The 26,333-nt window shown below is 37.3% G+C and overlaps 4 protein-coding genes and 1 pseudogene across 9 annotated transcripts; 2 read left to right on the top strand and 3 right to left on the bottom strand.

The window, feature by feature from the left end:
• Positions 1 to 1,069: 1,069 nt before the first annotated feature.
• Positions 1,070 to 5,495, bottom strand: LOC140005854 (eukaryotic initiation factor 4A-8-like). 2 transcript variants are annotated; one of them, XM_072046979.1, is made up of 6 exons: positions 5,358 to 5,495; positions 4,034 to 4,110; positions 3,799 to 3,905; positions 2,966 to 3,396; positions 1,453 to 2,119; positions 1,070 to 1,309 (listed from the first exon to the last, which is right to left on the bottom strand). In XM_072046979.1, exons 2-5 carry the CDS (start codon positions 4,099 to 4,101, stop codon positions 1,481 to 1,483), a joined length of 1,245 nt encoding a protein of 414 aa, XP_071903080.1. In that variant the 5' UTR covers positions 4,102 to 4,110; positions 5,358 to 5,495; the 3' UTR covers positions 1,070 to 1,309; positions 1,453 to 1,480. The 2 variants fall into 2 exon arrangements, with proteins under 2 accessions (XP_071903080.1, XP_071903081.1); XM_072046980.1 differs by having other exon boundaries at positions 1,086 to 1,309; positions 1,480 to 2,119.
• A 1,026-nt stretch (positions 5,496 to 6,521) lies between these two features.
• LOC113741707 (telomere repeat-binding factor 4-like) lies at positions 6,522 to 9,157 on the bottom strand (annotated as a pseudogene).
• A 1,299-nt stretch (positions 9,158 to 10,456) lies between these two features.
• Positions 10,457 to 18,480, top strand: LOC140003667 (dihydrolipoyllysine-residue acetyltransferase component 3 of pyruvate dehydrogenase complex, mitochondrial-like). 2 transcript variants are annotated; one of them, XM_072046976.1, is made up of 20 exons: positions 10,457 to 10,596; positions 11,336 to 11,438; positions 12,609 to 12,702; positions 12,822 to 12,922; positions 13,195 to 13,292; positions 13,379 to 13,419; positions 13,872 to 13,927; positions 14,013 to 14,087; positions 14,212 to 14,304; positions 15,228 to 15,470; positions 15,599 to 15,671; positions 15,929 to 16,023; positions 16,198 to 16,283; positions 16,372 to 16,447; positions 17,175 to 17,242; positions 17,353 to 17,419; positions 17,505 to 17,600; positions 17,689 to 17,791; positions 17,872 to 17,967; positions 18,068 to 18,480. In XM_072046976.1, the coding sequence occupies exons 2-20, from the start codon at positions 11,400 to 11,402 to the stop codon at positions 18,136 to 18,138; spliced, it is 1,671 nt and encodes a 556-aa protein (XP_071903077.1). In that variant the 5' UTR covers positions 10,457 to 10,596; positions 11,336 to 11,399; the 3' UTR covers positions 18,139 to 18,480. The 2 variants fall into 2 exon arrangements, with proteins under 2 accessions (XP_071903077.1, XP_071903078.1); XM_072046977.1 differs by having other exon boundaries at positions 10,461 to 10,630.
• A 1,863-nt stretch (positions 18,481 to 20,343) lies between these two features.
• On the bottom strand, positions 20,344 to 21,511 carry LOC140005852 (mitochondrial import inner membrane translocase subunit TIM23-2-like). Its single transcript, XM_072046978.1, has one exon. It carries the CDS (start codon positions 21,207 to 21,209, stop codon positions 20,625 to 20,627), a length of 585 nt encoding a protein of 194 aa, XP_071903079.1. The 5' UTR covers positions 21,210 to 21,511; the 3' UTR covers positions 20,344 to 20,624.
• A 365-nt stretch (positions 21,512 to 21,876) lies between these two features.
• On the top strand, positions 21,877 to 26,186 carry LOC140005851 (tRNA N(3)-methylcytidine methyltransferase trm141-like). Of its 4 annotated transcripts, none has more exons than XM_072046974.1 (9): positions 21,877 to 22,691; positions 22,823 to 22,897; positions 23,003 to 23,107; positions 24,095 to 24,202; positions 24,426 to 24,497; positions 24,587 to 24,637; positions 24,984 to 25,046; positions 25,135 to 25,259; positions 25,703 to 26,186. In XM_072046974.1, exons 1-9 carry the CDS (start codon positions 22,440 to 22,442, stop codon positions 25,755 to 25,757), a joined length of 906 nt encoding a protein of 301 aa, XP_071903075.1. In that variant the 5' UTR covers positions 21,877 to 22,439; the 3' UTR covers positions 25,758 to 26,186. The 4 variants fall into 4 exon arrangements, 3 of the variants coding, with proteins under 3 accessions (XP_071903075.1, XP_071903074.1, XP_071903076.1); XR_011813400.1 differs by having other exon boundaries at positions 21,880 to 22,691; positions 22,796 to 22,897; positions 24,984 to 25,041; XM_072046973.1 differs by having other exon boundaries at positions 21,882 to 22,691; positions 22,796 to 22,897.
• The last annotated feature ends 147 nt before the right edge of the window (positions 26,187 to 26,333 follow it).

Below are 26,333 nucleotides of genomic sequence, written 5' to 3'. Positions count from 1 at the left end.
AGACCTAATCTGCCACGCATCCATGGGTTGAATCTCTCAAGCCGCCCCCGCTCCCGGCGGCAACGCACCATTAAAAGTTTCAACCTGCAACAGTTGTGCCATTGCCGCAGCCCAGCCATTACCATTGAGTCCAAATTTGTCACTTTGGATGCTGAGACAGCATAGGAAACATTTGTCTTGATAACATATACTCCTCCTATTAAACTTCTTGGGAACGAAGGCCAAAGATAAGTTAAAACTAATCCAGCACTCTTTCCTGCCCCAAACTGCGGACATTTGTCTCCCAACATTATGGCTAATCTTTTAATATGATCCCAGCGCTACTGTTAGTGTAATTGACATAAATGCACTCAAAATTCATGTTGAGATCCCATTTAAGGCTCGGAGAAAAGTTTTGTTGATGAAAAATTACTGCAATTTAAGTATTGAATTACCACCGGTGTAGTGAAAAGTACTATTGTACTGCTAGCAAGTAGTATATAACTAGGGAGAGAGAGAATGTGCTTATTATGACTTAGTGTATTATTGTAAGCAATGTAGAGAGAGAGTGTTATGGGTATGATAAAGTGAATGAATAATCGGTGTGGTGTATCAGCTGTCCAACTAGCCGGAGCAATGGTAATTACCGGAAACTGAACTTGATTGCATAAACTGAAAAACTTGCGATAGAAATGAACCATGCAGTGCAACGGTCAGAGCCATTGAACCAGCTAATCCGGCACGGATTATTCAAAGCAGTTGTTTCGTTAAGGGATACAGAGAGTCAAAAGGCAAAAAGAACTTGAGCCTTTGTTTAAAGGGTTGTCATAATCGAAGCAAACGTTTTCTTCTTCTTTTTTTTTTTTTGGCAACCCGAATTGGAAAATTCGTGTGTTACACCCCTTTGTCCGCTACATACATTTATAATTTATATGACGACTCTGCAAGATTCAACACACACTTGAAGGTCAAATGACAGACCAAACCAATGTCATAGAGAGAGGTCGAAATCTGGTGCCTCAAATTCTCTCTTCTTTCTTTCCTTCTTTTCAATTAACTATGGAAAAACAAAAGGCAGGCCAAGATGGAATGGAGCAAAGCATAACTAGTAGTAAATCATAAAATTACCACTCTATAATGATATCAAAAAATGCCTCCGAACCGAAGAGTAAACAAGCTACAAAAATAAATGCTAGTAGTATTAGACAAAATTTGGTGTGTCAAAAGAATGCCAATTCAGAATCAATCCCTACAAGCAACAAAATTTGGAGTGGCATACGTCCGCCAGGCTGAACCGCTAAGTTGACACTTGACAGACGCGTCCACCATGCTGCAAAATCAAGAACCATTATTGATTGTAAGACTCTATCTAATGAATGAACGAACAAGCGGAAAAGCCAATAGAAGGAAGAAATGAAAGTTTTATGTATAATACATATTTTTGGGCGGGTAAAAGAAGAATTAAGTAACCACCTCAATTTAAGAAAAGCCAAAATCAACCTCATCCAAGGAGATCAGCAACATTTTGTGGAAGTTCTTCAACAACCACATTGTAGAACTTCTGAATATCAAACAACATTTTCTCATCTTCCCTTGTCACGAAATTTATAGCAACTCCTTTTCTTCCAAACCGTCCACTTCTTCCTATGCGATGAAGATAGTTCTCCGGCTGAGTTGGAAGATCATAATTTATGACGAGAGATACTTGCTGGACATCAATGCCACGAGCCAAGAGATCAGTGGTGATGAGAATACGAGAAGAACCAGAGCGAAATTCGCGCATTATTATATCCCGGGTATTCTGATCCATGTCTCCATGCGTAGCTGAGACTGTGTGGTCACGGCCTCTCATTTGGTCAGTAAGCCAGTCAACTTTGCGTCGAGTATTCACGAAAATCACACTCTGGGTGATGGCTAGAGTCTCATAGAGATCACATAAAGTTTCAAGCTTCCACTCTTCCTTTTCAACATTCACATAAAACTGTTTAATTCCCTCAAGAGTTAATTCATCACGCTTAACCAAAATCCTGACTGGCTTATTCATAAACTTTCTAGTGATTTCAAGGGCTTCAGGTGGCATGGTAGCGGAGAAAACTCCTACTTGAACTTTGGCAGGTAGAAGCTGAAAAATGTCATATATCTGGCAATAAAGACAAAATCAAGTCCTCAGTATCCAAAAAATTCTCAAAACCTCAAGAAAATGTTCAAGCAAAAACCAAGCGTCACTCTTCAAGTTTACAATATTGGAAAAAAAAAAACTGACTCTGCTTCATCAAATAGACAGTATAACATCTTCCACAAAGAGCAGAAAGCGCAACCAATTGACAAAAGAACTAAACATACAAAACCAGGTCAAGAATTTTAATGCCACTGCTACGCTGACAATAAATTCACCACTTCAGTAGAGATGATACAACAAAGATTACAATACATTCCAAGATTTTGAACAACTTGCTAATTTTAGGAATTATCAAAAATTGGTTGGTGATAGGCACAAAAGAAAAGCTCAAAACACACAGAACTTAGAAAATCATAGCTCGGTACAGATGATACAGCAAAGACAGAAGAAGTAGCATCAATGCCACAATATTATATCTCTCAGGAAACCATCAACCTTACAGAGGCACAGTAATCTCATGAATTCAACTCCCACTAGCAGTCCTATTCAAAGTTACCCCACCAGAGAAGGAACACCACAACTCCTATGAAGAAGGGTGACAAGTGAATAATCATATTTCAAGTTACAAGATATTTAGTTCAAATATAATACATTTGGACTGCAGAGCATTGCGTCATTATAGAGATACAATATCATCCTTCAACATTGGATGAGTAGATATTTTGTGAACAATGAACCTTGAACACATTACTACGCAAACATCACAAGTGCCTCACCAGCAATAAAACAGATCAACATAGAGCTTTCATGAAGAAACGTTCAGCAGACACTAGAGACAGACTCAAATACAAACAAGAACCAATATACCTGATCCTTGAAACCACGTGACAGCATTTCATCTGCTTCATCCAGCACAAACATTTTAATGGAATCTGATCGAAGTGACTGCCTTCGCAACATGTCAAAAACACGACCAGGGGTGCCAACAACTACATGAACGCCAGCTAAAAGAATGCGCTGATCCTCACGAACACTGGTCCCACCTACACAAGCATGAACCTTCACACCTAGATAGTCACCAAGAGCTCGCATAACCTTTTCAATCTGTTGTGCAAGTTCCCGAGTGGGTGCCAGAACTAGAGCTTGGCATTGGACCAAACCATAATCAAGTTGCTGCAGAATTCCTGAACAGAAAGTAGCAGTCTTCCCTGTTCCAGATTGAGCTTGTTGAATAACATCAAGACCCTTGCAGAATGGAACAATACCCCTTTGCTGGATTGCAGAGGGCTTTTCAAAACCTTCAAAAGGAAGATAAAACATTGTCAACTTAACAAGCAAAACATCCTTTACATGTGTGAGAGAGAGAAACAAAAATAAGAGGTAAGATGTAGAATTATGGGACAAAAACATAAAAAGTGATATCCAAAATTTTGGGGAGAGGAGGTTGGGGGGAACAAAAGCAAAATAACTAAGTAAACAATAATCACAAAATCCACTGGCAAGAGAATATTCCATTCAATGTTCCCCAAATTGACTCCAACACTAGCAAACTGACATGGTATCACAAGACACCTTTTCTTTTCTCCAATTATTGGTCCTATCGACATATGTGCTCAAACAATTTAGAGAATTTACAATTCAATCTAACTAAAACCAGCAAGCAGGTATAGATGAACTCCTTTAAGACAGTATACACATACCATAAGCATAAATACCCCTAAGAAGGTTCTCCTGTAGACCCATAGCATCAAAAGTATCATGAACCTCGTCATATGAAGTAAAGAAATCCTGTCCATCAGCTGACAGCCTGCACCGAATATTCATCAAGAAAAGAGTAATATGTTTACATATACCATCAAATTATAACATCCCATGATGATAAAACATCTCTAGAATACTCATCGAGGCAGTCCCTGAGATACAAGAAAAACTTACAACTCTTTCATTCTGGTGTCATATTGACGAGCATCAAATTGTGACCCTTCTGGTGCCATACCTGCCATGATTGCTACCTGCTTTGTCCGTATGAAATAATAAGACCAACGGCAGTAAACCAAGAGCAATGCTAGTGCATTAGATGGAAAGAAATAAGCAGGCAGTCCATAGAAACTAATTGAAGTATGCTTCAACTCAAAGCAAAAGGGAAGCATTTTATTTAATCAAAATATTCTCTTTTTTCTGTTTTGGGGGCTTTTGAATCCCAAAAGAGATGAAGAAGGTGGTGGAATGTGTAACAGAAGAGCCAAACTTGCAAACCACACAATACGGTGCACAAGCATTAAACTTCCGTTTCTATATCTGGGGATATTCCAGGAGGCAGGTCGCTTTCTAACAATGGATGAGGATATACGTCCTCAACCTAAAAGAAGCTCCTTTGCCTTCTCCCCAAAATCAAGAACCATCCAAAGGAAATAACAGTCCATTTAGGCTATGAAAAGAACTAATAAGGTAGAAAGCAAAATTGATGAAGATAGTGACCAGGAATCTAAGAGGCTATGATGAGAACTAAAAAGGACGGATTGCGGGTGTTTTAGTGGCAAGTGTCTATGCTATGTGGTTGTTGTAAAAGACAAAAACTTGCTAGATGTGTTTCGTTTGGAGAAGCAAAAACAACAATATCTTGTGTGCCCTGTAAAGTTGTCAAACGAAAATCAAGAAAAAACACTTATGATTTGAACTCGAGCCGCCTTGTTCTAATCTATTAACAGTTTTATCTTTTGACATATTCACGAAGAAAAGAATTGCATTCTGAACGAAACCCGTAAGGTGAATTGTGTGCATGAAGACCCCAACACATCCCATTACGATAAAAAACGAAAAAGAAACAAATCCAAAAGGAGTCTAAAAAAGCTAAACAAATTACCCCTTCTATAAAAAGATATCGCCTTCAGACAACTCCAAAACCCAAATTTTTGCTTTATTAATCACAAACTGCTTGAAAAAACCAACAAGTTCGCCGCCGCCACGGTACCCAAGTCCCAATCACCCCTCCCCTTGGCCCAAAAAAAAAAAAATTCAAAAAAGAAATAGAATGGGAAAATTTTCAGAGTTGCTTTAAATTAAACAGGCAAAAGAGCTAACTGAAAAACGCAATAATTGGTTTAATAGCATTCCTAATACACTCTGTGATGCGCAGACAACAACAGAAACACGTAGATCTACAAAACCATTGGCCGTAAACGAGACCCGATAAGGAAGAAATCTATATCCAATACCATTGAGAAGGAGAAGAAGGGGAGAGAGAGAGCGGCGGACGAACCTGAAATTGTTGATTGGTAATGTAAGAGGAAAAAGGAAGCTTTTATTGTCTGTTAAGATTGAGCTGAAGAACCGAAAGTACGTTCGTAACTACTTCTAATCATGAGAGAGATTTGTGTTCGCGACTCATCTCTTCCTTTTTATAGACTACTCCATACGAGATTTTGCTGCTTCGGTCCCAAAACCCTGTCCCTGTGGAATCTAATTTCCGTGATTTTCCCACTTTGCCCTTCTTCCCTTCCTCTCATACTCGTCTTCCGTTTCCCCACTCCTGGGACCCACTGGATCATCCGCCGACTTTTTTTTTTTTTTTTTTTTTTTATCTTTTCTGAACTTGCCAAATTTCCGTGATTTTCAAAGTCGCTCTATTGTTTTTGGGTAAAGAAACGCTCTGTTTGCGAATGGCTTTTCCAAGTTCATTGAGCACGTTCATTTAATTCCTTAAACTAGAATTTGCTTTGATCAATAAATTCATGAATACAAAAATAAAAATAATCAGAGTCGAGCCAAGCGCATCAATTTGCACATCCCTTGTGTACAGCAAGAAATTATGATATATTATTGATATATATATATATATATATATATATTCCTATCCTGCAGTTAATTTTTCGCCACTCAATCGTAATTATGCATAATTTTCAATCCAAATTCTAAACGTTTTAAGACCATGCTAATAACACAAATTTTGTTGTCTAGATCATTTATATTCAAAAGTCAAAATTTGTATGTACTAGTATTGTGTTGATGTTAGTTGGTGTAGCTCAATGTAGCAAGTATTAATCAAAAGGCTGTTTATCAAAAACTAATTTTTTAAATATTATAAAAATTTTTAAAAAATACTCTAAAAGGTACTCTAAAAAATAGTCTAAATTTTTTTTAATGTTTACAAAATATCCCAAAATATATTCTAAAAACTTTGTTACAGTAAAATTTTTTAAAACACCCTCAAAAACAGCTAATCCAAACGGAAATAAACTAGTACTTTAAATAACTCCAACTTTTGAAGATTGAAAACGTTACCCTAACAGGGACCCATCCTCACACAGTAGTTTCTACTTTTTCTGTATCATGAGCAGCGAGGCCTGAAGTTAACGTTTGTTAGCCAAGGTTGGCGACCAGGAACTAGAAAATCCTGGACCAGTTGAAGTAGTTGCTTACCATGTTGTGCTAAACAGCCAACATTTCATAGCTAGAGCAGAGCGTTGATCAAAGAAAGATACAGAGCAAGAATTAGGTAATGATCACAACGTTCAAAATCGTTGGACAGTTCATGCACCCTAAAACATCCTTCTTAGCTGATCTACTAAGTTACTTGTACCTGTTGCTGTGCAGGTTAGTCAGCTCTAAGATACAAGGAAACTGAAGAAAACTTCCTCGTTAACATTTATATATACTATTAGCAACTTGAAGGACTGCCTATCTGCAACTCAAGAGGACCATTTGACCTTGCGAACCTGCACAAACGCACAAAAGGAGGAACTTGTATAATACTATGACCTGAACCTCCAAATTCAACCACCATCTTTGCAGAACATAAATTTGCTGTGCACAATTACTTCTATAATAGAGGAATCAACAGTCATCATAGTATCCAGTGGTGGCGGCAGAACAGTGACAAAAGAATATAGAAACTTACATCGATCATAGATGTCTTTAACTAGTAATAGTGCTGAATCTGTGTCTTCGGCTATATTAACAGCCCTCTCATACTCCCTAACTGCTTCAGCTGCTACAAATGATTTGTTTTCTGCTTCAGCAATCCTGTATGCGGCATTAATAGCAGCATCTTTCAATTTTTCAATTGAGGTCACTGAGCCAAAATTCTGTGATGGTCTGGAACAAACATCTTTCTTTTTGGGCATAGGAGGTTTCGCTCCCGATGCTGCATCTTTCATCTTAAAACAATTCTGGACCTGCGTTTAATTTGAATTTGCAAGGAACAATTACTTCAGACATATGCTAGGTGACAAGAATCAGTCGTTATTCACCTTTTCAGAAAATTTTATCAGTGTTGACGTAACCTTTTCAAGCTTGCCTTTCAAAACAAGTCTTCTCAAGTTTGAACTCAACAACCTTCTGAAATTTTGGGGAACCTCATGCCGTTGCTGTAGACGGAATAATTACTATTAAAAACCAGAAGATGTTCTCAAAGAAGCTAAAATAAGCAACTCCATCTGACCTCAATAAAGCGAACAATGGCACCAATATCAGATCCATTTGGATCTTTAATGTCTGTAATTGCTTCAAAGATCATAGAGTCATACCTGGTGAGCGCATGTAGTCATTCAGTAGAGAAAAATATTGACAGAATGTTTTGTCAAACTAATCCAGTATATCACATGCTTCTTGCAGAAATAAAGAATTTACTATGATATAATTAAAAATATTCTTTTCATGAACTAAAATACTAGCATGCTAGCTATCAAATGCATAAGACCTTATTTACAGCCTCTAAATATGCTTATAATGCAAATAATATCTGACTAAAACAACCAATTTTAAGCTCAGATTGTACTATAAAGACTTTCGTGGATCTGTGATAACTGGTCAAGATTGCCAGTGTCAGTGCATACATGGACAGTTATTCCAATGTCTTTTCTTTTTTCCCCATATTTTAGAGTGTAAAGTTGCTGGTTTGCACAAACCCTATACTTGTTAATGTTGAATTGTGCAAGGTAACTCATCAAAAGCTTGAAAACCAAAGAGTTTACATGCACAAGTATCAGAAGAGAAAACTGAAAAACACTAACCGCGGAGCATTCCTTCCTTCCTGTGGGCTTTTGGATGGATCATCTACTGCATCATCCTCAACAACTAAAATAGGAACAGCAGAAATTGGGGTAATGGGCAGTGCTATAGCTGTCGATTGTTTTATTCTAGGAGCCATGGATTTAACTTTAGAGATTTGTCCAGTACTGATGCTCACATTCCGCCATTTATCCTAAACATACGAACAAGAAAAATTAATCAAATATAACAATTTGTTAGTGGTAAGTTTTCAATATAAGAGATCATAGCTACTTCCAGTTGAGGAAATTCCACCAGAAGTGTTTTTAATTTGTCACACAAAAGAAATAATGCCACAGTTCTCACGCCATTCAGGCTAACCACAGTAAAGCTCTTAAAGGACCGATAGCCATGGCCATGGGAAAGAACTTGGGTTGAAAACAGGTGCATAACTTAAATAATTTTCACACAACCAAAAAAAAAATTCAAATTGGTGAGGAATAGGCGCATAACCATTAATAAGACTTATAAAAATCAAATTGGGTGGTATTTTAAATTGAAAAAAAAAAAAAGGTAGAAGCAATGGCAAGACAAAAAGCTGAACCTTGAGGTCAATGTTGGAACGATTGGTGAGAAAAGGGGCAAACTCGGGTCCTTGAGTATATTCTTCCATTTTCCGGTGCCGTGCTTCTTCACTCCTGCTTTTAGAGCTTCCTCCTCCTCCGGCGTCCACTTCTGCTTCTGGTTCCCCATTACAACCAAACAAAAAAAAAAAAAACTATATTTCTATCTGTCTGACCTTGTATCTACATAAATTCATAATTTACAGCAGAAAATTACATAATTTTTGAGCCTATAAATTATATATCATTGCTTCCGGATGACTAAAACCAATGTATGATATTAGATTTATGGATTTTCATCTGGTTTTGTAGGTTTGGATAATTGGGATATTTTGAAGAGCGTTGGAAGCTTTTTTCCAGAGGAAACTCTCCGGTGTGCTTTGGCTCCCGCACGGTGAAGTTTCAGACCGGATATTGGGGTCATTTACTTTTAGTCCTTCTGATTTGTCTTTTTTGCCAATTGAGGATTCAGCGGTGCCGCAGTTTGTTTTTATTTGGCAAGTACTAAAATCGGGCCGTTATGGATAACTTTTCCTTTATTTGACAAGTACACCTACTATTTGGCAAAGAGAGATAGCGTTACTAGAGTTGCAAACAAGTTGAGTTGAATTTTTGTATAATTTATCTAAGTGTCGATTCAACGAATTTTTAATGTAAAATCTGAACTTGATTTCGACCTCAAATTCAACTTTAGTTTAGTTCGAACTCGAATCCATTCGAATTAAAAAAATAAAAATAATTATATTATTTGTTAAAATGAATAAAATATTTATTTTTTAATACATAATAAAAATATTAGGGGTATACATTATAATTTCACTATTAAAATAAAAATAATATATATATAATGAAATCGGCTCACGAGCTAACGAGCTGAACTTTTTTATGCTCAACTTAAATTTAATAATCCAATTTTGTTGGTTTGAATTCAATATTGACTAAATTCAAGTCAACCTTTGATCGAATCGGCTCACGAGCAATTTGATTCATTTGTAACTCTAAGTAGTTATGATGTTAAAATATTTTACAATTGAGCTTATGCGCATCTATTTTTTCCACTCCTTTCTGTTTAAGAAAATTTCATGTGTTTTTAATTTAGGATTTGAGCTTGTTGCTCAACAATTGACACTTATGCTACATCAAATAAATTGACTTCTTGTGCTATTCGAATGGAGTGATTTGTTGATTCTATTAAGTTTTACTTTGCAATATTGCACATGATTACTGGCCAATTCCATCAAAAGTCCACCGTATTATTTCTTGAAAGAATTTGCTATCATACAATTGTACGTGATAATAAAAAATACATTTTTTTTTAAAACCTCATATAATGTGCCGATGGAAACAATTTTTATTTTCTCGTCTTGGATTTGAAATTAAAGATGAAAACAACAATACGACGTCAAATTTGCAATAAAACTTGATTGCATGCTTTTTCTGCTAGCCCTTTTCCCAACATGCTACTACTATTTCTGGAAACAAAACTGAAGAATACGAGGGGCCAAAATGGCTATATCAGAATTCCACAACTTCACAAGTTGAGACTAGTTTAATAAACAATCCATGTTTTGTCGTCACGGATAAACAAAAGCTTTCACTCAAAAACTATATTTGGGGAAAATCTGCTAGATATCTAAATATGATGGGCCAAAATGATATTACTGAAACCTCAGTGATGTAAAGTAAAAAGTACAAAATCAGAGTAAACTTTTAATCACTAAACAATTCTGTACTCTGAATAGGTGAAAAAAGAAAAGAAAAAGAAAAACTTGTCCACCAAACGCAGCAGAAAATTAGTCGGCTTCTCTTTTTTTCCAGACGCAGCAGAGATCCGAAAAGGAGTCAGGTTGGACGACAAGCTCAAAAGCTGCCCAATAATCGCCGCCGGTCGGTATCCACGTCGTCAAACCTCGAATCCTTTGTTAGCTGTTCCATTTACCTATTTGTTTTAGAAAAATTATTAATGTTGTTGTTTTTAATAAATATGCTAGTAATTTTGCGCTGAATTTCCACTGTCAATCATGGACCCTTGGGCTAGGGATTTTTTTTTTTTTTTTATTAATGTTTAGATTTTCTGCTGCCTGGTTTATAAACCAGCCAGAGCATTAACCCAACAAACTTAAGGTTTTAATTAACATTTCGCCTATTTTAGATTTTTAGTTTTGATTTTTCCTGACTGAAATTCTATCAGAATTTGATTTGCCCTGTTAGGCTCATTTCCCATGTATGTTTTTTAATTTACATTTTGATTTTGTGACGTAAATTCAAGCATTATTGATCTTTTTCTGGACACAAATATCAATTGCAGGTAATGAATTGCTTCTGATGTGGTATGATAGTTTTGCTCGTTAGTCTTTGTTGAACTTTGTTACGAAATATTACGTTGGATTTGTTTGAGCCCATTCATGTTAGTATATACGTATACTTTTTTGTATTTGTGTTATTTTCTTTCTCAGGTAATTAGGTTGGCATGAAGTGTAATGTTTAAGTTTATAAGAACAACTTGTTGAGTTCTGAAACCTTTTTAGGGAGAAGATAGTCGGTGATCTTAATTATATTTAATTCACTCACGAAACAATTTATTGCTCATATTATTACTGATTAGTCATGAATATCACCACTTCAGGGAGGTTGTCAAAGTTGCTATTTCAAGAGTGCAAAGGGCTATTGGAACTGGGTGCTATTACATCATGAGTTGTGCGTCTCACGTCCTCCGTCACTCCAGAAAGGTATGGTGCATCTGTTTAACCAATGCTCAACTTCTGGTTTCACGGAATAATTTCTCATATCACTCCAGCTATTGTATTGTTAATCTATGTCAAGCCCCATTTAATTTGTTATTTATTGTCATACAATAGGATGTTTGACACAAATGCAATTAAATAAAAGGACAATGATGAGGTTTGGTGGATTTACTGTTTGAGACATTGATATTTACCATTTATTACTGTGTCCAAAAGGTGATGTATGTAAAAGATGACTGCTATGTTCATCCAGTTGCGTGATTAAAAAAAAAAACGTAAGAGAAAAAGGGGGCATTTGAAATATTCTAGCTCTGGCTGGATCTTCTCAGCAGATGATAGTATGATCTTTGCTTTGATTAGCTCGAGTATATAGCCGTAGTTTTTGGTGAAGTAGCATTCTTGCAAAATTGTGTTTCTTATGTTAGATTAAGTTTAGTCGTAAGTAATACCAGGAGGTTGATGCCATTTCTTACTTGCTCCTATTGTTAGGTTATTTCCATTTTGCCTAAGATCTTCTGTTTATCTGATCCTGTTCTTTGAGTGGGTACTCTGAATTGCCTGATGGGGAGGAGTCTATGGCAAAAGCAAAAGCCTTTGGGTTGCCAGTACAGGACATGTTTCTACTTAATCTTTTGCATTTGGAATATCAACACAGTTATGCTGTCATCGCTAATAGTTTTAGACGTGCTACAGAATTCATTTACTTTGACTTTCAAATGTTTGTGCATTAGTCTGGCTTTGCAATTGATCTTCCAAGTTAGTCTTCACCTTTTCTTTTCCAAGTGTCAGATTGTGAGCACTATTTTGGTTATCAAGTCCCTAATTTGGAAGTGCTGTTGATAAGTATGCCGGAATTGCTGACAACTGATAAATTAGGTCCTAAAAATTTTAATGGCCTGCATAGAGATGAACTTCGTGAAGTAACATTATGGTTTAATTTTACAATCACTAGTTAAAGATGAACAAAATGCTAATGAATTGCTTTTCTTATTTTTCCTGTCATGAAGAAGTTATGATTTATGAACTTATATATGTGGTTTAGACAAGAAATTATGCATAGCGTAAATGACTTCTATGTTTTGAGCTACTGCTTGCCGTTACTTGATCAGTGATACTGCTCACCTTCCATATTTGTGTTTCTTAACTACTGTTCAGATCCATAACACTTCCAACTTAGTACGGCATGACAATCTGTCTTTAGTCCGCTGGTTTAGTAATGAAGCTAGGTTGTCTGCTGACAAAGGAGATGGTAAGTGTTTGGACTTATCTTCTCGTATTTTATTTTCATTTATTTATTTATTTTTTCGAGTATAATCACTCAAAGTATACCACTTTCTGATTCTTGAAGCTGTTTCCATTGTGTTGTAGACATTTTGAAGTTTCAGAAAGCTGGTTTTGCATCTCCTAAAGAACGCTTTCGAGGCACAGCAGGATTTAGTAACAGATGTAGAACAATAGATCCTCCCATGGTACTATTGTAATTGGCATACTTGCCCCCCTTTGCGCCCCTTTTCTAGATTGAGTATTTTTTTTCTTGTTGACTTAATTAACTATAATTACATATTTATCTTGATCAATCAGCATTAGCCCTCTTTGCTTCGTAGTTATACTTGCCAAATCTGACTTTTTCTCCTTTTTCTTCACAAGGCTTGCTCTATTTGGATTTATAAAATACTATCCTATTTAATTTATGCATGTGACACTGTTGTGGGTTAAGGACTACTTGAATTCTATCCTGCAGATATCAGTTAGAGGAACACAAAAAGCAAACTCTATAAGGACTGGAAGGAAGTTGGATGTTCCTATGGCTGGCATCTTATTCAACACTAGAAGTTCATGGTTTGTTGTGAACTTAGTTTAGATTTTGTTATGTCTAGTAAACCTTTCTTTATTATTTTTTTTTGTATAATAGTTTTGAATGCCAGGTCACCGTTGCCAATGGGAAGATGTTTTTCAACTGAAGCAGGTCAGTTTGTGCATGCCATATGAATGGAAATGATTGAAATATAGCTCTCTTTTGTGCGCGTGGTTTTATTAGTTATGTTGCTGCATGAGTCTGATTCTTAAAAGCAATCGACGAGGTCTAAATCGCTTATTCACTTTTAAAGTTTTCCCACCAAGATAAGGTATGCTTGTTATGTACCCTGCTCCCACATTCCTGAACCATAGAAAGTAAAAGCATAGAAGAAAATGAGTGATGCTTCTCTATCTGTTTTAGTCTCTGCTTGATTTGGCCTTAACATGCCTATGATCTTACAATCACGAGGATCTTCAGTGATTAGTTCTTTTTGGTAGCATCTTTAAGGGTTTAGGGTTTAGGGTTCAGTGATTATTTTCTGTCGAATAGTCAACTTTACCTAGGAAGTTTGAAAACCAAAGATGATGAATCTCCCTCCTTTTTTTTTCCCCTAAATTCAGGCCTTCCTCCACATCAGGAGGTTGGGATGCCATCCCTTTCACCTACAATGACAGAGGTATGTGCCTTTTGAATGCTCAGAACTAGACCACCCTTTTCGGAGTCTGAGATAATCATACTAGGTTTTCTTTCCAATGATGTAGGGAAATATTGCAAGGTGGTTGAAGAAAGAGGGTGACAGAATCTCTCCTGGTGAAGTCCTCTGTGAAGTTGAAACAGTAGGGTCCTCAAGATGCTTATTCATTTTTTCTTATGATGTTGCCTTTTATTTAGTCTTACTTTCCTTTCTTTCAATGTGCTTTATTGTGTATGTACAAGTTCTATAATGATTTTAATGCATAGGATAAAGCAACAGTAGAGATGGAATGCATGGAGGAAGGATATCTGGCTAAGATTTTAAAAGGGGATGGAGCAAGTGGAATAAAAGTTGGTGAGGTATTGGCCTGATCTATATTAATTTTTTCCCTTGCCTTTCTCTCTTCTTTCTGCTTTTTGACTGTTATTTGAAAAGAATGCATTTTAAATGAAGTAAATTAGGTCTGTTTGACCCGTTCATTAGAAATATCTCACATTGGCAGATGTTGTATCTATTAGTAAAATGGATAATGTTTTTTCTGTTTATTGTCCCTGAAAGGCCTTGTAAATGTATTCTTTATGTCTTCCCTGACATCATTAAAGATCTCAAACTTTATTTTCTGAATTCTGAGAAATTGAACCCTTGCAGAAGTTCAGTATTTTGTTTTCACTGAACAGTTGGTGAATTGTGAATTAGTGAATTCAGAAAACCATCCAGACTCTGGTTAAAAACCATAGGTTTCTACTGCATTTGGCCATAAATTTCTGGTATCTGTCCAATTTCACCCTTTTGTGAAGTCACTGTTTCTCCCTGATTTGTTAAATTGTTGAACACCACAGATTGAATGATGCGTCCTTCTACTTGCATTATTATACACAACCAAATCTGTGACTGCTGGACACCTCGTGTAAAACAGTTGATATTTTATTTGAAGTTACTTGTGTCATGTTATTAATCAACTGGTACCAGTTTGTGAAGTTACTGTTCCTTCCTTCTTCATTAAGCTTTTAAATGACACAGATTCAATGCTGAGTCATTCAATTCACACTGTTATGTGCCACGCATCTTTGACTACTGGACTCTTTGTGTCAAATAGTTGATATTTGCAATGTTAATTTGCTGTTCTTTCCGTTCAAAGAGATGCTTTAAGATATCCTGTAGCAAATTTTCTGTGATTTAGCGATTGTTATCAGCTGCACGTGACTTTAGCTAGGCAATGTGATAATGACAACCCTTTTTTGCACAAAGAGATTGTATATCTTTCTTGAAAAATATTCTGCAGGTGATTGCTATAACTGTTGAAGAAGAGGAAGATGTTTCAAAATTTAAAGACTACAAGCCTGCCGAATCAGTTTCTGCAGCTCCAGTTAAAGAGCCCTCCACTCCATCTCCCGCTAAAGACGAGGCTGCAAGAGAACCTGTCACTGCAACAGAGCAAAAAGTTTCTAAGCCAAGTGCAGCTCCTGCAGCAGAAGGTCGCATTTTTGCTAGTCCTCTGGCTAGGAAAATTGCCGAGGAGCATAATGTATGGTTTGCCACTGTGTATATTTGAACTTTTGAAATCTATATTCTTTCCTGGGTTCTACCTTTTGTATCTACTGGTTTTGATTCCTGGATGCTTTTCCAGTTTACTTCATCTTATTTTGGATGCAGGTACCCATTGCGGACATAAAAGGAACTGGTCCTGATGGAGTCATTGTGAAGGCTGACATTGAAGATTATTTGGGTATTCCTTTCTGACTGGAAGAGATGTCCTTATACTCATGCTTGATGCTTATGAGAGTTTAGTATTTGTGTTTGGTAGATGTGTAAGAGATACATGTACATGATATTCACACACGAGAGAGAGAGAGAGAGTGTGTGTGTGTGTGGGGGGGGGGGCTAATGCTGGTGTGCATCAGTAGGTGGTCCCTACCTTTAAACTGTGCACAAATTGGACAGCTGAAATGACTCTTCACTTTGTTACTCTTTTATGATTTGTAGCTTCTCGTGGGAAGGAAGCACCTGCTCCCAAGGCTGCCACTGCAACAGCTACATCTTTGGATTATGCTGACATCCCTCTTTCCCAAATAAGAAAGGTTGTTTGAGGCATTTTCTCTGCTAATCATGCATCTAAAAGTACTCTTTAGTTAGAGAAGCTTCTATTTTGGATCCTTAATCTCTGTTTAGTTGTGCCAGCAGCATGCCAAGTACTGTCCGTTCATCTTTTTGCAAATTCTGGTTGTGGCTAATATGTTTTACAATCTTTACAGGTGACGGCATCACGGTTATTGCTCTCAAAGCAAACAATTCCACATTACTATCTAACTGTAGATACATGTGTGGACAAACTTATGGAGTAAGTGATGGTCTTCACCTTGTATTAATGCTAAATTTGAACAGGTCTTTGATTACTGAACTCTGTTCTTTATGATCTTCTTGTGCAGATTGCGCTCCCAGCTCAACTCATTACAAGAAGCTTCAGGCGGGAAAAGGATATCTGTGAACGATCTTGTAATTAAGGTATGAGTGAAAATATGATACTTCAGGCATTCAAAATCATTTTTGGTATAAGCATAATCTCCAAAGCAAATCTTATATTCTGATCCTTGTTCTAGACTGCCAAATTCTGTTGGAGGAGACCCTTTCTCTTCTTTCTCTTTTAACATCTGTTGTTTGGGAGGCGAATAGGTGGTGGGATTGGGTTGCATATTCGTGGATGTTTAACAAGCTTGGTCTTCCACATTAGGTGTTAGGATTAGCATAGTTGGGGAATAATGCAATACTTGATTTACGATGTGGCTTCTCTCTTACATATCCTAGCAACATCATTAGTGGGCAGTTATAACCCTGCAGTCTTAGCTTGCTATCAGCTGGCTGTGAACAATAATCCACTCATTGTCATGTCTTGTTTCACCAGCTGTTCTAACCTGACTACTGCTGGAAGGTTGCCATGGCCTGAGTCCAGGTCTATTCTAGGCTTCCTTAAATGGTCACATTCTAGGTTTTAATCCTTTACCTTTAAAAAGACATTATGGTCATTTTCTAATATAAGCTCGATAGATTCTTTCTTTTAGTAAAACAAACACATTTAGCAAGGGATAACAATATGGTGGATGACTGTAGGACCAAAAGAAAAAACAATATGGTGGATGATTTTTTTGCCTAGTTGAAGTCTCAAAATAAATGACATGCTAATTGACTTGGTAGGATAGAGCCTCAGCCAAATAACTGTTGACTTTGGATGTAGGCTGCTGCTTTGGCTCTTCGGAAAGTTCCACAATGTAACAGTTCATGGACCAATGACTATATTCGCCAGTAAGTATGATTAGTAAATGCAGATTGGTAATATGCTTGGCAAGTGGTGGGAAACTTGTTATGGATATTTTCCTTATGTTAATTGTCTAATTTTTCTTTGGCATGTGCAGATATCGCAATGTGAACATCAATGTCGCGGTACAAACAGATAATGGACTGTATGTTCCTGTAATCAGGGTATGTCATTCGTCCTGGATATTGCGTTGCCTCTGTTGATAAGCCCAAATATTATTGTTCTTCATATTCTCATGGATATTTGCAGGATGCTGATAAGAAAGGCTTGTCGAAAATTGCTGATGAAGTTAAGTATTTGGCCCAGAAAGCAAAAGATAACAGCCTTAAACCGGAAGATTATGAGGTGGTGGAATGTTTTAGTGATTGTAATGGAATATTGCTGCGCTAGGTGATTGTTTAACGATATTTGCACCAAAATGGATTCTTTGCAGGGAGGCACATTCACAGTGTCAAATTTAGGAGGCCCATTTGGCATCAAGCAATTTTGTGCCATTATCAATCCTCCTCAGGCTGGAATTTTAGCAGTAGGGTCTGGTAAGAAGGAATTCTGATAATGTTTCTCTTCCTGCATGGTTCTAATTTTTCTCCTCATATTAAAATTTGTTCTTGGGCAGCTGAAAGGAGGGTTGTGCCTGATTCGGGCCCTGAACAGTTCAAGTTTGCATCCTTCATGTCTGTGACATTAAGCTGTGATCACAGGGTTATTGACGGTAAACATACTGGCCTTGAATAATACTTCGTACTCCTGTGTCAGTGTCCGCATTGGAGGTTAAAGTCCTATACTTGTTGGTGTGGCTTTTTGGTGTTTAGGTGCAATTGGAGCAGAATGGCTAAAAGCATTCAAAGGATACATTGAAAATCCAGAGTCCATGTTGCTTTAAATTGACGTACAGTTCGCTTCTCACGCCAGCTAGCATTGAGGTTCCTGTTACCTTACAAATTTTCCCTCTTATGTTGATTGAGTTTAACGAGGGACTTTCACGTTTCCATAAACTGATTTCGATGGTTTTGTCCATCTTGTGCTCGATTGTATCTCTCATATCTTATCTTTCCAAAGGATCAAGAGAGGAAGATAATTTTGGAATAATAATAATGCTCTTGGTGATACACTGACTCAATTTGCTAATGTACAGAGCAAAAACACTTTGCTCCTGACAGAGTCAGTTGTTGCTTTCGAGGTTCTAATGATAAAATTCCGTCATTGAAATTGACCTTACCAATGACATGCAAGTTTGTTTTAATTTGTATTAGAGACAACTCGTAAGTAATTAAGGTAGAGAGTTTTCCTACTTTGTTGATGACTCTGTTCTAGGCTTTCCGATATGCTTCTACACGTAGCTGCATCACCCGACAAGCCGACTTGCCAGATCTCTCTACAATAACTCCGCTCAAGAAATGGTCAAGGTAAACGGATGACAATGGCAGTGCATTATTATTGTTGTTGATCAACAACAGCTCCAAGCCGCATTCTCGTTAAGACCATGTACCCCAGCAAGGCCAGCAGAAAATCAAGAAGTATATAAACCACATAATGAAAAAGTTTGGACAGACCTCCTTTTAGCTGACAAACGAAGTATAATCATACGCTTTTTGCAACGAAAATGAGCTCTGACGTTATCCTCTTTCAGATCGAAAATTTCCAAAGTTCTAGGACCTCATCTGGGAGTGTGTACATTAATAATGCATTTAAAAGTCACTGCTACACATACCCATCAACCATCATGTTACACATTCACATAAACATGGGAAGACAATCTTGTTACCTTATTGTGAAAAACGAGTGATCTGTCATGATTCAGAGGGAGCAGAGAGTCCTGATTTAGGTGTTTTCATCAAAAACTCCTGTGTAGATCTATTTAGCAGATACCCCCATTTCCCTGGCCTATATTTTTGTTTAGATCTGCATTCAATAACACTACCATATGGACTTTGTACAAAGAGTTCCTCTCTTTGATCCTCCACCACGCATGCAATCATTCAACCCATTCCTTTGTTTTACCATACAAAGTAGGGGTTCAAGAGTTTCCCAGCCTTTTATTTAAACTCTGCATCCGTTAACTACCATATGGTCAACCCTATCCTGTTGTGCTAAATGCACAAATTGTAAAGTGATTATTAAGCCTTTGCTCAAACTGTGTATGATTTTGTTATAATCAATGCAAAATTATCGTTTTGAAAAAGAAAAAAAAAAACTACCATATGGCCTGTAACCATCCCCTTGATTTACCATACAAAATTTTTGTTTGGGGGAAGAGAGAGAGAGAGAGAGAGAGAGAGAGAGAGGAGAGACAGAGATGCTACTCTTCAGAACAAGCTAGCCATTCACATCACTGACTTCTCAAGGATGTAGGCCTTCCACAAACTTTTTCATTGACCTAGCCCCTCCTGCTTTACACAGACATGCTCATTGTAATATAATGAGCATCACTTGAGGATTTCTACCACAGTACACGGAAAAACCCAACTGAAATATGTAGAAGATCAATAAATTGAAAGAAAGACCACTTTTGCAGAAATCTAAAATTCAGTATAATTTTCATTAAACAGGCAATCGTAATAGGAGTAACAAGTTACAATTCTTTATCTGATGAAATATATCAATCGCAACCATTATATTGCATGCTAAGATTGAAGAAAGGACCAAAAAAGGGTTCTTTTGAGAATAATGAATTTATTCAGGAAAAACAGAAAGATATACCAGGAAATCATCATCAATGGAAACGCAAGTGTTACACAGCAATTCATGAACTCGTCAATCACAATTTTGTCCACTGCAGCACAAAATATTTTTCAAACAATAACCCAACCCAAGAATCCACCATTAAGAAACGATAAAATGTCTCATGATATCAACAGTCTTGAGGAGAGAGTACATTGGACAACTTATCTCTATCAACTTATCTCTATCAACTTTATCATAATATTGGACAAGAAACATCAATTCAAAAAGTTAAGAATAAATTACCACATGCATCCTAAGATTCAATTCACCATTCTCACAGCTTCTATTTGAAATCTTTTTGCGAACCCTTCAAGTTCCAATCGCTAAAGAATGCAAAAACAGCAAATATAATGGACAATCCATGTAAAGGTCTCTAGGAAGGAATGTGTTTATTCATGGGTCGCATTCACCGAAAAAATACATCATAATCAAAAACCATTTCGAGAACAAGTTTGCAAATTTTGCTAACAAAGCATGGGCCTTTCCTACTTATAACATCATATTACCACAGATATAGTGTATATGAGAATGTATTCCCAATATATCATCAAAATTGTAGACTTGTAACAACGAAGTAAAAAGACTAAACTCAGTTAAGCCCACAGAAGTTACAAACTACCCCAGAAGGACATTATCAAAAAGAAATTAAATCGGCACGTATCGCTTCAAAGCCTGTTTTCCGGTGACGGCTAACCCAACTAGCACCCCTCCAATAGCTCCGGCAACAGCAGCCGACCTCGGCCCAGACGCCGCCTTGTAAAGAGCGCCAGTCCCCAATCCAGCCACCACGCAGTTGATAACGTCATCAGTATCCCTCGCAGCGACCATGGCGCTCTCCATCCCAGCATACATCAACGCGAGAATCCCAACCCTGTTTCCGATCTTCCTGCCCGACTGACCCGACGCATTGAGGATCCGATTAATTTTCAGCTTAAGAGTATCACCCGGCTCAGCCGCCTTGACTCCTTCCACCAGGCCCTTAGCCGCTCCGGCGGTGGCACCGCTAAGGTAGCCAATCCCGGTATAATAGGTCATATTCTCTCCCCAAGAACGGCGCTGCGCGATGGCCTCTTCTTGGAAGAGGAATTCCGGGGAAGTAGGGAGGCGGTAAAGGGTTTGGATGGGGACCTTTAAATCTTGATATGGGTTGTAAAGTCTTGCCCCGTCGGAGGGGGCGGTGTTGTTTTGGTCGTCGTCGTCGAAATTTGGAGCTCGAGGTTGATAAGCCATGATTTATGATTTTTCTATTATTTTTTTTCCGTTGGTTCGGCTCTCCCTTCTCTCTTAAGAGAAAGCTAGTTAGGGTTAGGGTTTCGGGGTGGAGGGAAGTGGAAGCGATCGGAGGCGGAGGAGGGTTCTCAGAGAAAGAGAGGAAATGATTCCCCAGCCCTGCAGGCGTATGCTTATTGATTAGCGTTTGTAAAGAAAAGCGTGGGGACATTTGCAAATAAAATGGGGCCCGGTTGACCATAAAAAAAAATGGGCCCCGGTTCCAGCCTGTGATGTTTTCTCGGCCTCGTTGGATGGCGGGCGTGACGACTGGTTCTTTCCAGAGGATTGTTAATACAGGTCTTGTTTGGACAGCCATTTTTCAAAGAAAATTTGTTATGTTTTTCGTGAACATATTTTTCAATTATTTTTTATCTCACGTGTATCAAATTGCTACAATAATTTTCCTACAAAAAATTTAAAAAAATGTAATCCAAACACAACTCTTGTCTATTTGCAAATTTTTTTTTCTTTCTTCGGGGAACAAATATTTGGTTTCTGGGTAATTTACTTCACAACCTTATTAAGATTGCAAAATTATTTGGTAAAAAATAAAAATTTTAAGATTCTCCAACGACCTTTATTACGACCTTTTTTTCCCCCAATGTTTTCAGTCATCCTTCTATGTCCCAAACACATCAATAGAAGATGTTGAAGTGAACAGAATTCTTCTTTTCTTCAATTAATCTACAATGAAAACACATAATTCAGCTTTATTTCCATCCTGGCTTATTTCTTTGGTTTCTTGCTTTCCTTTTATTTTCTCTGGTTCTTTCTCTCGTCTTACCTCCACAGCCAAGTAGAGCTCCCTCCTCCTCTCAACTTACACCAATGCCATAAAGCCCTCCTTTCTCTCTCTCTCTCTCTCTTTCGTACATAATAAATACAGAAAAATCCACCACGAAGCTCTATCTTGAACCGCTCTTATCCATCAAAGCAGCCACCGCTGTCGTGGTTATGGCTGGATTCTGCACCATTGCACCAGATACCAGATATCTTCATTCTTGCTGAAACCTTTGCAGATATCTTGTGGATTTGAAGGGAGGAGAGGGAGGAGGAAGGAGTGAAGTAAGGGATGAGGAGGATTGTGATTGCTCGGCTGTTGAGAGAAGTATGAAAAGAAAGAATGGAGAATGAGATAAACAGTTTCAATTAAAAAGTAGCTATGTTATGTGAAATGACCCTTTATTAATGGCCAGCCAGTGCATTCCAATTTCCAAAGGTTTAGGAATGTCTACTTGCACAGCATACTTTGTAAATTTATTATCCGTGACAACCTTTCCTCGGACATCCACTTGCACCCCTCATCTACTTTCTACTACCCCCAGATGTGGGCTGTTACTTGCTGCGGAATTGGATAAACAAGAAGTTGAGGTAGAACACCATTACAGCAGAAACGCCATTCATTACTGGGACAAATTCTACCATCGCCACAAGAACAAGGTCACCCCTTTATTCTACTATTACTACTCTCTCATTTTAGTTCTTTGTATTTTAAAAAATGTTTGCTTGTTGTCTAAATTCAAGTGCATCAAATAAATGTACAGTTTTTTAAGGATAGGCACTACTTGCAGAAGGATTGGGGACAATATTTCTGTGATAATGATATCAATGATACAAATTCACCAAAGAGAAAGGTTGTTTTGGAGGTAACTCAATGGCCCTTTAGTCACCCTATCTTGGGCCTTTTTTATTATTATTTTTTAACTCATCACAGTCAGCATATGTTTTGATGCTGATAGGGTAACTGACAGGTGGGTTGTGGAGCGGGGAATACCATCTTCCCACTTATTGCTGCATACCCTAATATATTTGTTCATGCCTGTGATTTCTCTCCTCAGGCTGTCAGTCTTGTTAAGGTTTGTCACTCAACCTCAATCTTGCCGTCATGGACCTTTTTCACATGTAACTTTTCATAGTTCAGTATTTCAAAAGTCACCAATAAGCTAGATGCAACCTGATTTCCTTTGTTCAACTTGGAGTCTTTCTCTCGTACGGTTATAATTTAAGTGCAAACTCCAAAAAAACATGCTGTTGCCTTTTCCTCCTTATGTGAATTTAGAACCAAATATGCAAGGCAATAAGGTTGCATGTAAGGGTTATGGGTAACAGAGGTTATTTCTTAGTATGGCCGTTAATCTATCTGTAAGCAGATATAGTATGTAGTTGAATTTGAAGTTCCAAAGACAGCATAATTGATGAGTTTTGAGAAAGAACTACTATAATGGGAGAGAAAACAAGGGAGAGGATATTTACATCTTCTGTTCCAACAAATAATCGCGCATGCCATGAGAGAAGGGAGCTAAGAATCAGTAGGAGGGGGGGGGGGAGCGAGAGAGAGGTAGACTTCTATTGATTAATGAAGTACCATAACTCATATGAGCTGAAAGGATCTCCTATGAGTGGAAATAATGGAATTTCCTCATGTATCTGTAATACCAATTTGTTGTGTCTCGTGACAGGATCTCCTATGGGTGGAAATAATGGAATTTCCTCATGTATCTGTAATACCAATTTGTTGTGTCTCGTGACATTTTACTGTTAATGAACTTGCAGAGATCATTGCAATAATTTGTCCCCAGATGGAGCAGAAATTGTCCAAGTTTGGTAGTATTAAATTCAGTGTGACACTTACAGCATCAACCTTTTCTATTATGATAATCAGAATAATATTTACATGTATGATCATGTTATGGTGATTCATCAAAATTAGCGTAACGTTACAGTATCATTGCAGATGTTAGTGAAAATATTTCCCTTATAGAATTATGCGTGGTTTTAAAGCTAGTATAGATCATAATCGTCATGAGTAGTGTGAATAACATAGATTATTTTGCTGAATGCAGTCACATGCAAGTTTCAACAATGGTTGTGTAAATGCTTTTGTCTGTGATGTTGCAAAAGATGACCTTTGCATTAACATAAAACCTTCTTCTGTTGACATTGTTACCTTGGTAAGTAGGCCATATCACAGTTTTGGTATCTATTTAGTGCTTATTTTCTGACAAGATCTCTAGTATTATCTATACATATAATGCTGTTATCTTCTTCATCATATCAGGAAAAAGCATGGCCTGATAAGGCACTTATAGTCTTTCAAGCAATTTTTAAATGAATAGTACTTGTAATGGTATATTATGGAGAGAAGCTGGCATAATCAACTAACTTCTTAAGCAGATTTTTGTGTTGTCTGCAGTTACACCAAGTAAAATGACTTTGGTGTTGCAGAACCTTAAGAGAGTATTAAAGGTACATATTCAATAATGCCTTTTTTTCCCACTATTTATTATTTGTGGATTTTCACCATAATGTCATTGGGTGGATATCTCATTTTGCAGCCAGATGGTCACATTCTTTTACGAGATTATGCTCTAGGAGATTCTGCCCAGGTAAATTCTCCTTTTCAGTGCTCTGTTTCCCTCTTGCATTTTGCACTTTTCATTTATGCTAAAGCAATATTTTCGTTTTTTTTTTAACATTATTTACTTTTGGTATTTAAGTTTAAGAAAAGCCACTAGGTTTGCTTGACACTTCAATCACTTTAGACAATGTGTGGTAGCTGGCTAACACTATTCCCTTCACAACCATGTGAATGGGCAATAGAATTTATGCCATGCAAGTGTTCTTACCTTCATGTTCCCTCCCCTCCCATTGCCATGGTCATACAATCTTCTGAGGCATATTGCCAAGCTCTACTATTGCAACAAAATTCTTCAACCATTTCCATTATCTCAGGTGAAATTGCAGAATAGAAACCAAATAATTGACGATAACTATTGCTTCCGTGGAGATGGTACTGTAAGTACTATGTACTGGATCTGCAATGTATGTCTTGTCTGTTAATCTAGTGCTTGTGCAAACCCTACTAACGTTCATCTGTCCACAGTGTGCATTTTATTTCTCAGAGGATTTCTTGTCATCCTTGTTTGAGAGAGCTGGCTTCAGCATTGTGGATATCAGTACATATTGCAGAAAAATTGAGAATCGTTCCAAGAATATCGAAATTTCGAGGTGTCCATTTAATTTATAATTTTTTTCAAGGTTGCCTTAGTCTTAATTGCCAATCTCTCAAGTTTGAAGCTTTTGCACATAGGGGTTTGAAAGGAAATTACGTTAACTCTAACATTCTTATTCTTTTGGCAATGTATGAAGATTGGTTGGTTCTTGGCATGTCAAATTGCAATATTTAGATTCCCGGAAAGAATTATAACATCTGTTAGTCATGAATTTGCTGAAGTACATATGCAACTGCACCCTCAAATATGCACAATTTATCTGTTGAAAATGCATGGATGTTTTTAATTTCACTTTTGTGATTCTCTCTTGTCCTTCTATTCCCATTTTTGACAACTTTAGCTTCGTGATTTAGAGAAACAGTATCTTGATGGTGCAGTACCATTGTCTTCTAAAATTGGTGTCTTTTCCTTTAACCATAGTTTGGTTTTTGTGGTTAGGCGTTGGATACGTGCCATTTTCAGCCAGCTTTCAGTGCACCCTGCAATGAAGTGATATTAGTCAGTTCAGTAGCGGTTGTTTGAGCACTTGATCTCTTCATAGAATGTATATTGCCAACAGTGAGTGAGCCGTTGCCTTTGGCCCCGATAGTTATGTTTATTGATGGAATTTCATATTGCTAATAGCCAACCTGTAATTTGTAAATTGGCAGAAAAATATAATGCCGGAAGCTGCATAAGAGTACCTTTGACTGTCAGCTCTAAGTAGCTTTGTGTGCATACTTGAAGTCCTTCATCACATTTCATGAAAGAATCTATTGTCTCATTGACGTGGAAACTTTCATCTTATGTTGTTTTTATTGTGCACTGAAGCTCATAGAAGGGCAAGTGCTCAAAATATCACTCTTATTCTAAGTATTCGAATGTAATTGATGCTGACAATTTATGGTATGCAAGATTCTAAGGAAATCTCATTGAAGATTTATGCGATCATTTACCATAACTTGAGCATACAAAAGGAAAACATTAGGATTAATTTATCTAAATGACTTAAAGAAGCATACAGAGGGAAAATTTATCTTGCAAGAGTTAAATCACAAGTCTTGATGCAACATAAATGAAGTCTTAGAAG

This window comes from Coffea arabica, chromosome 4e, assembly GCF_036785885.1.
Source record: "Coffea arabica cultivar ET-39 chromosome 4e, Coffea Arabica ET-39 HiFi, whole genome shotgun sequence".
NCBI lineage: Eukaryota > Viridiplantae > Streptophyta > Magnoliopsida > Gentianales > Rubiaceae > Coffea > Coffea arabica.
This window is presented reverse-complemented; position numbering and strand designations above follow the sequence as displayed.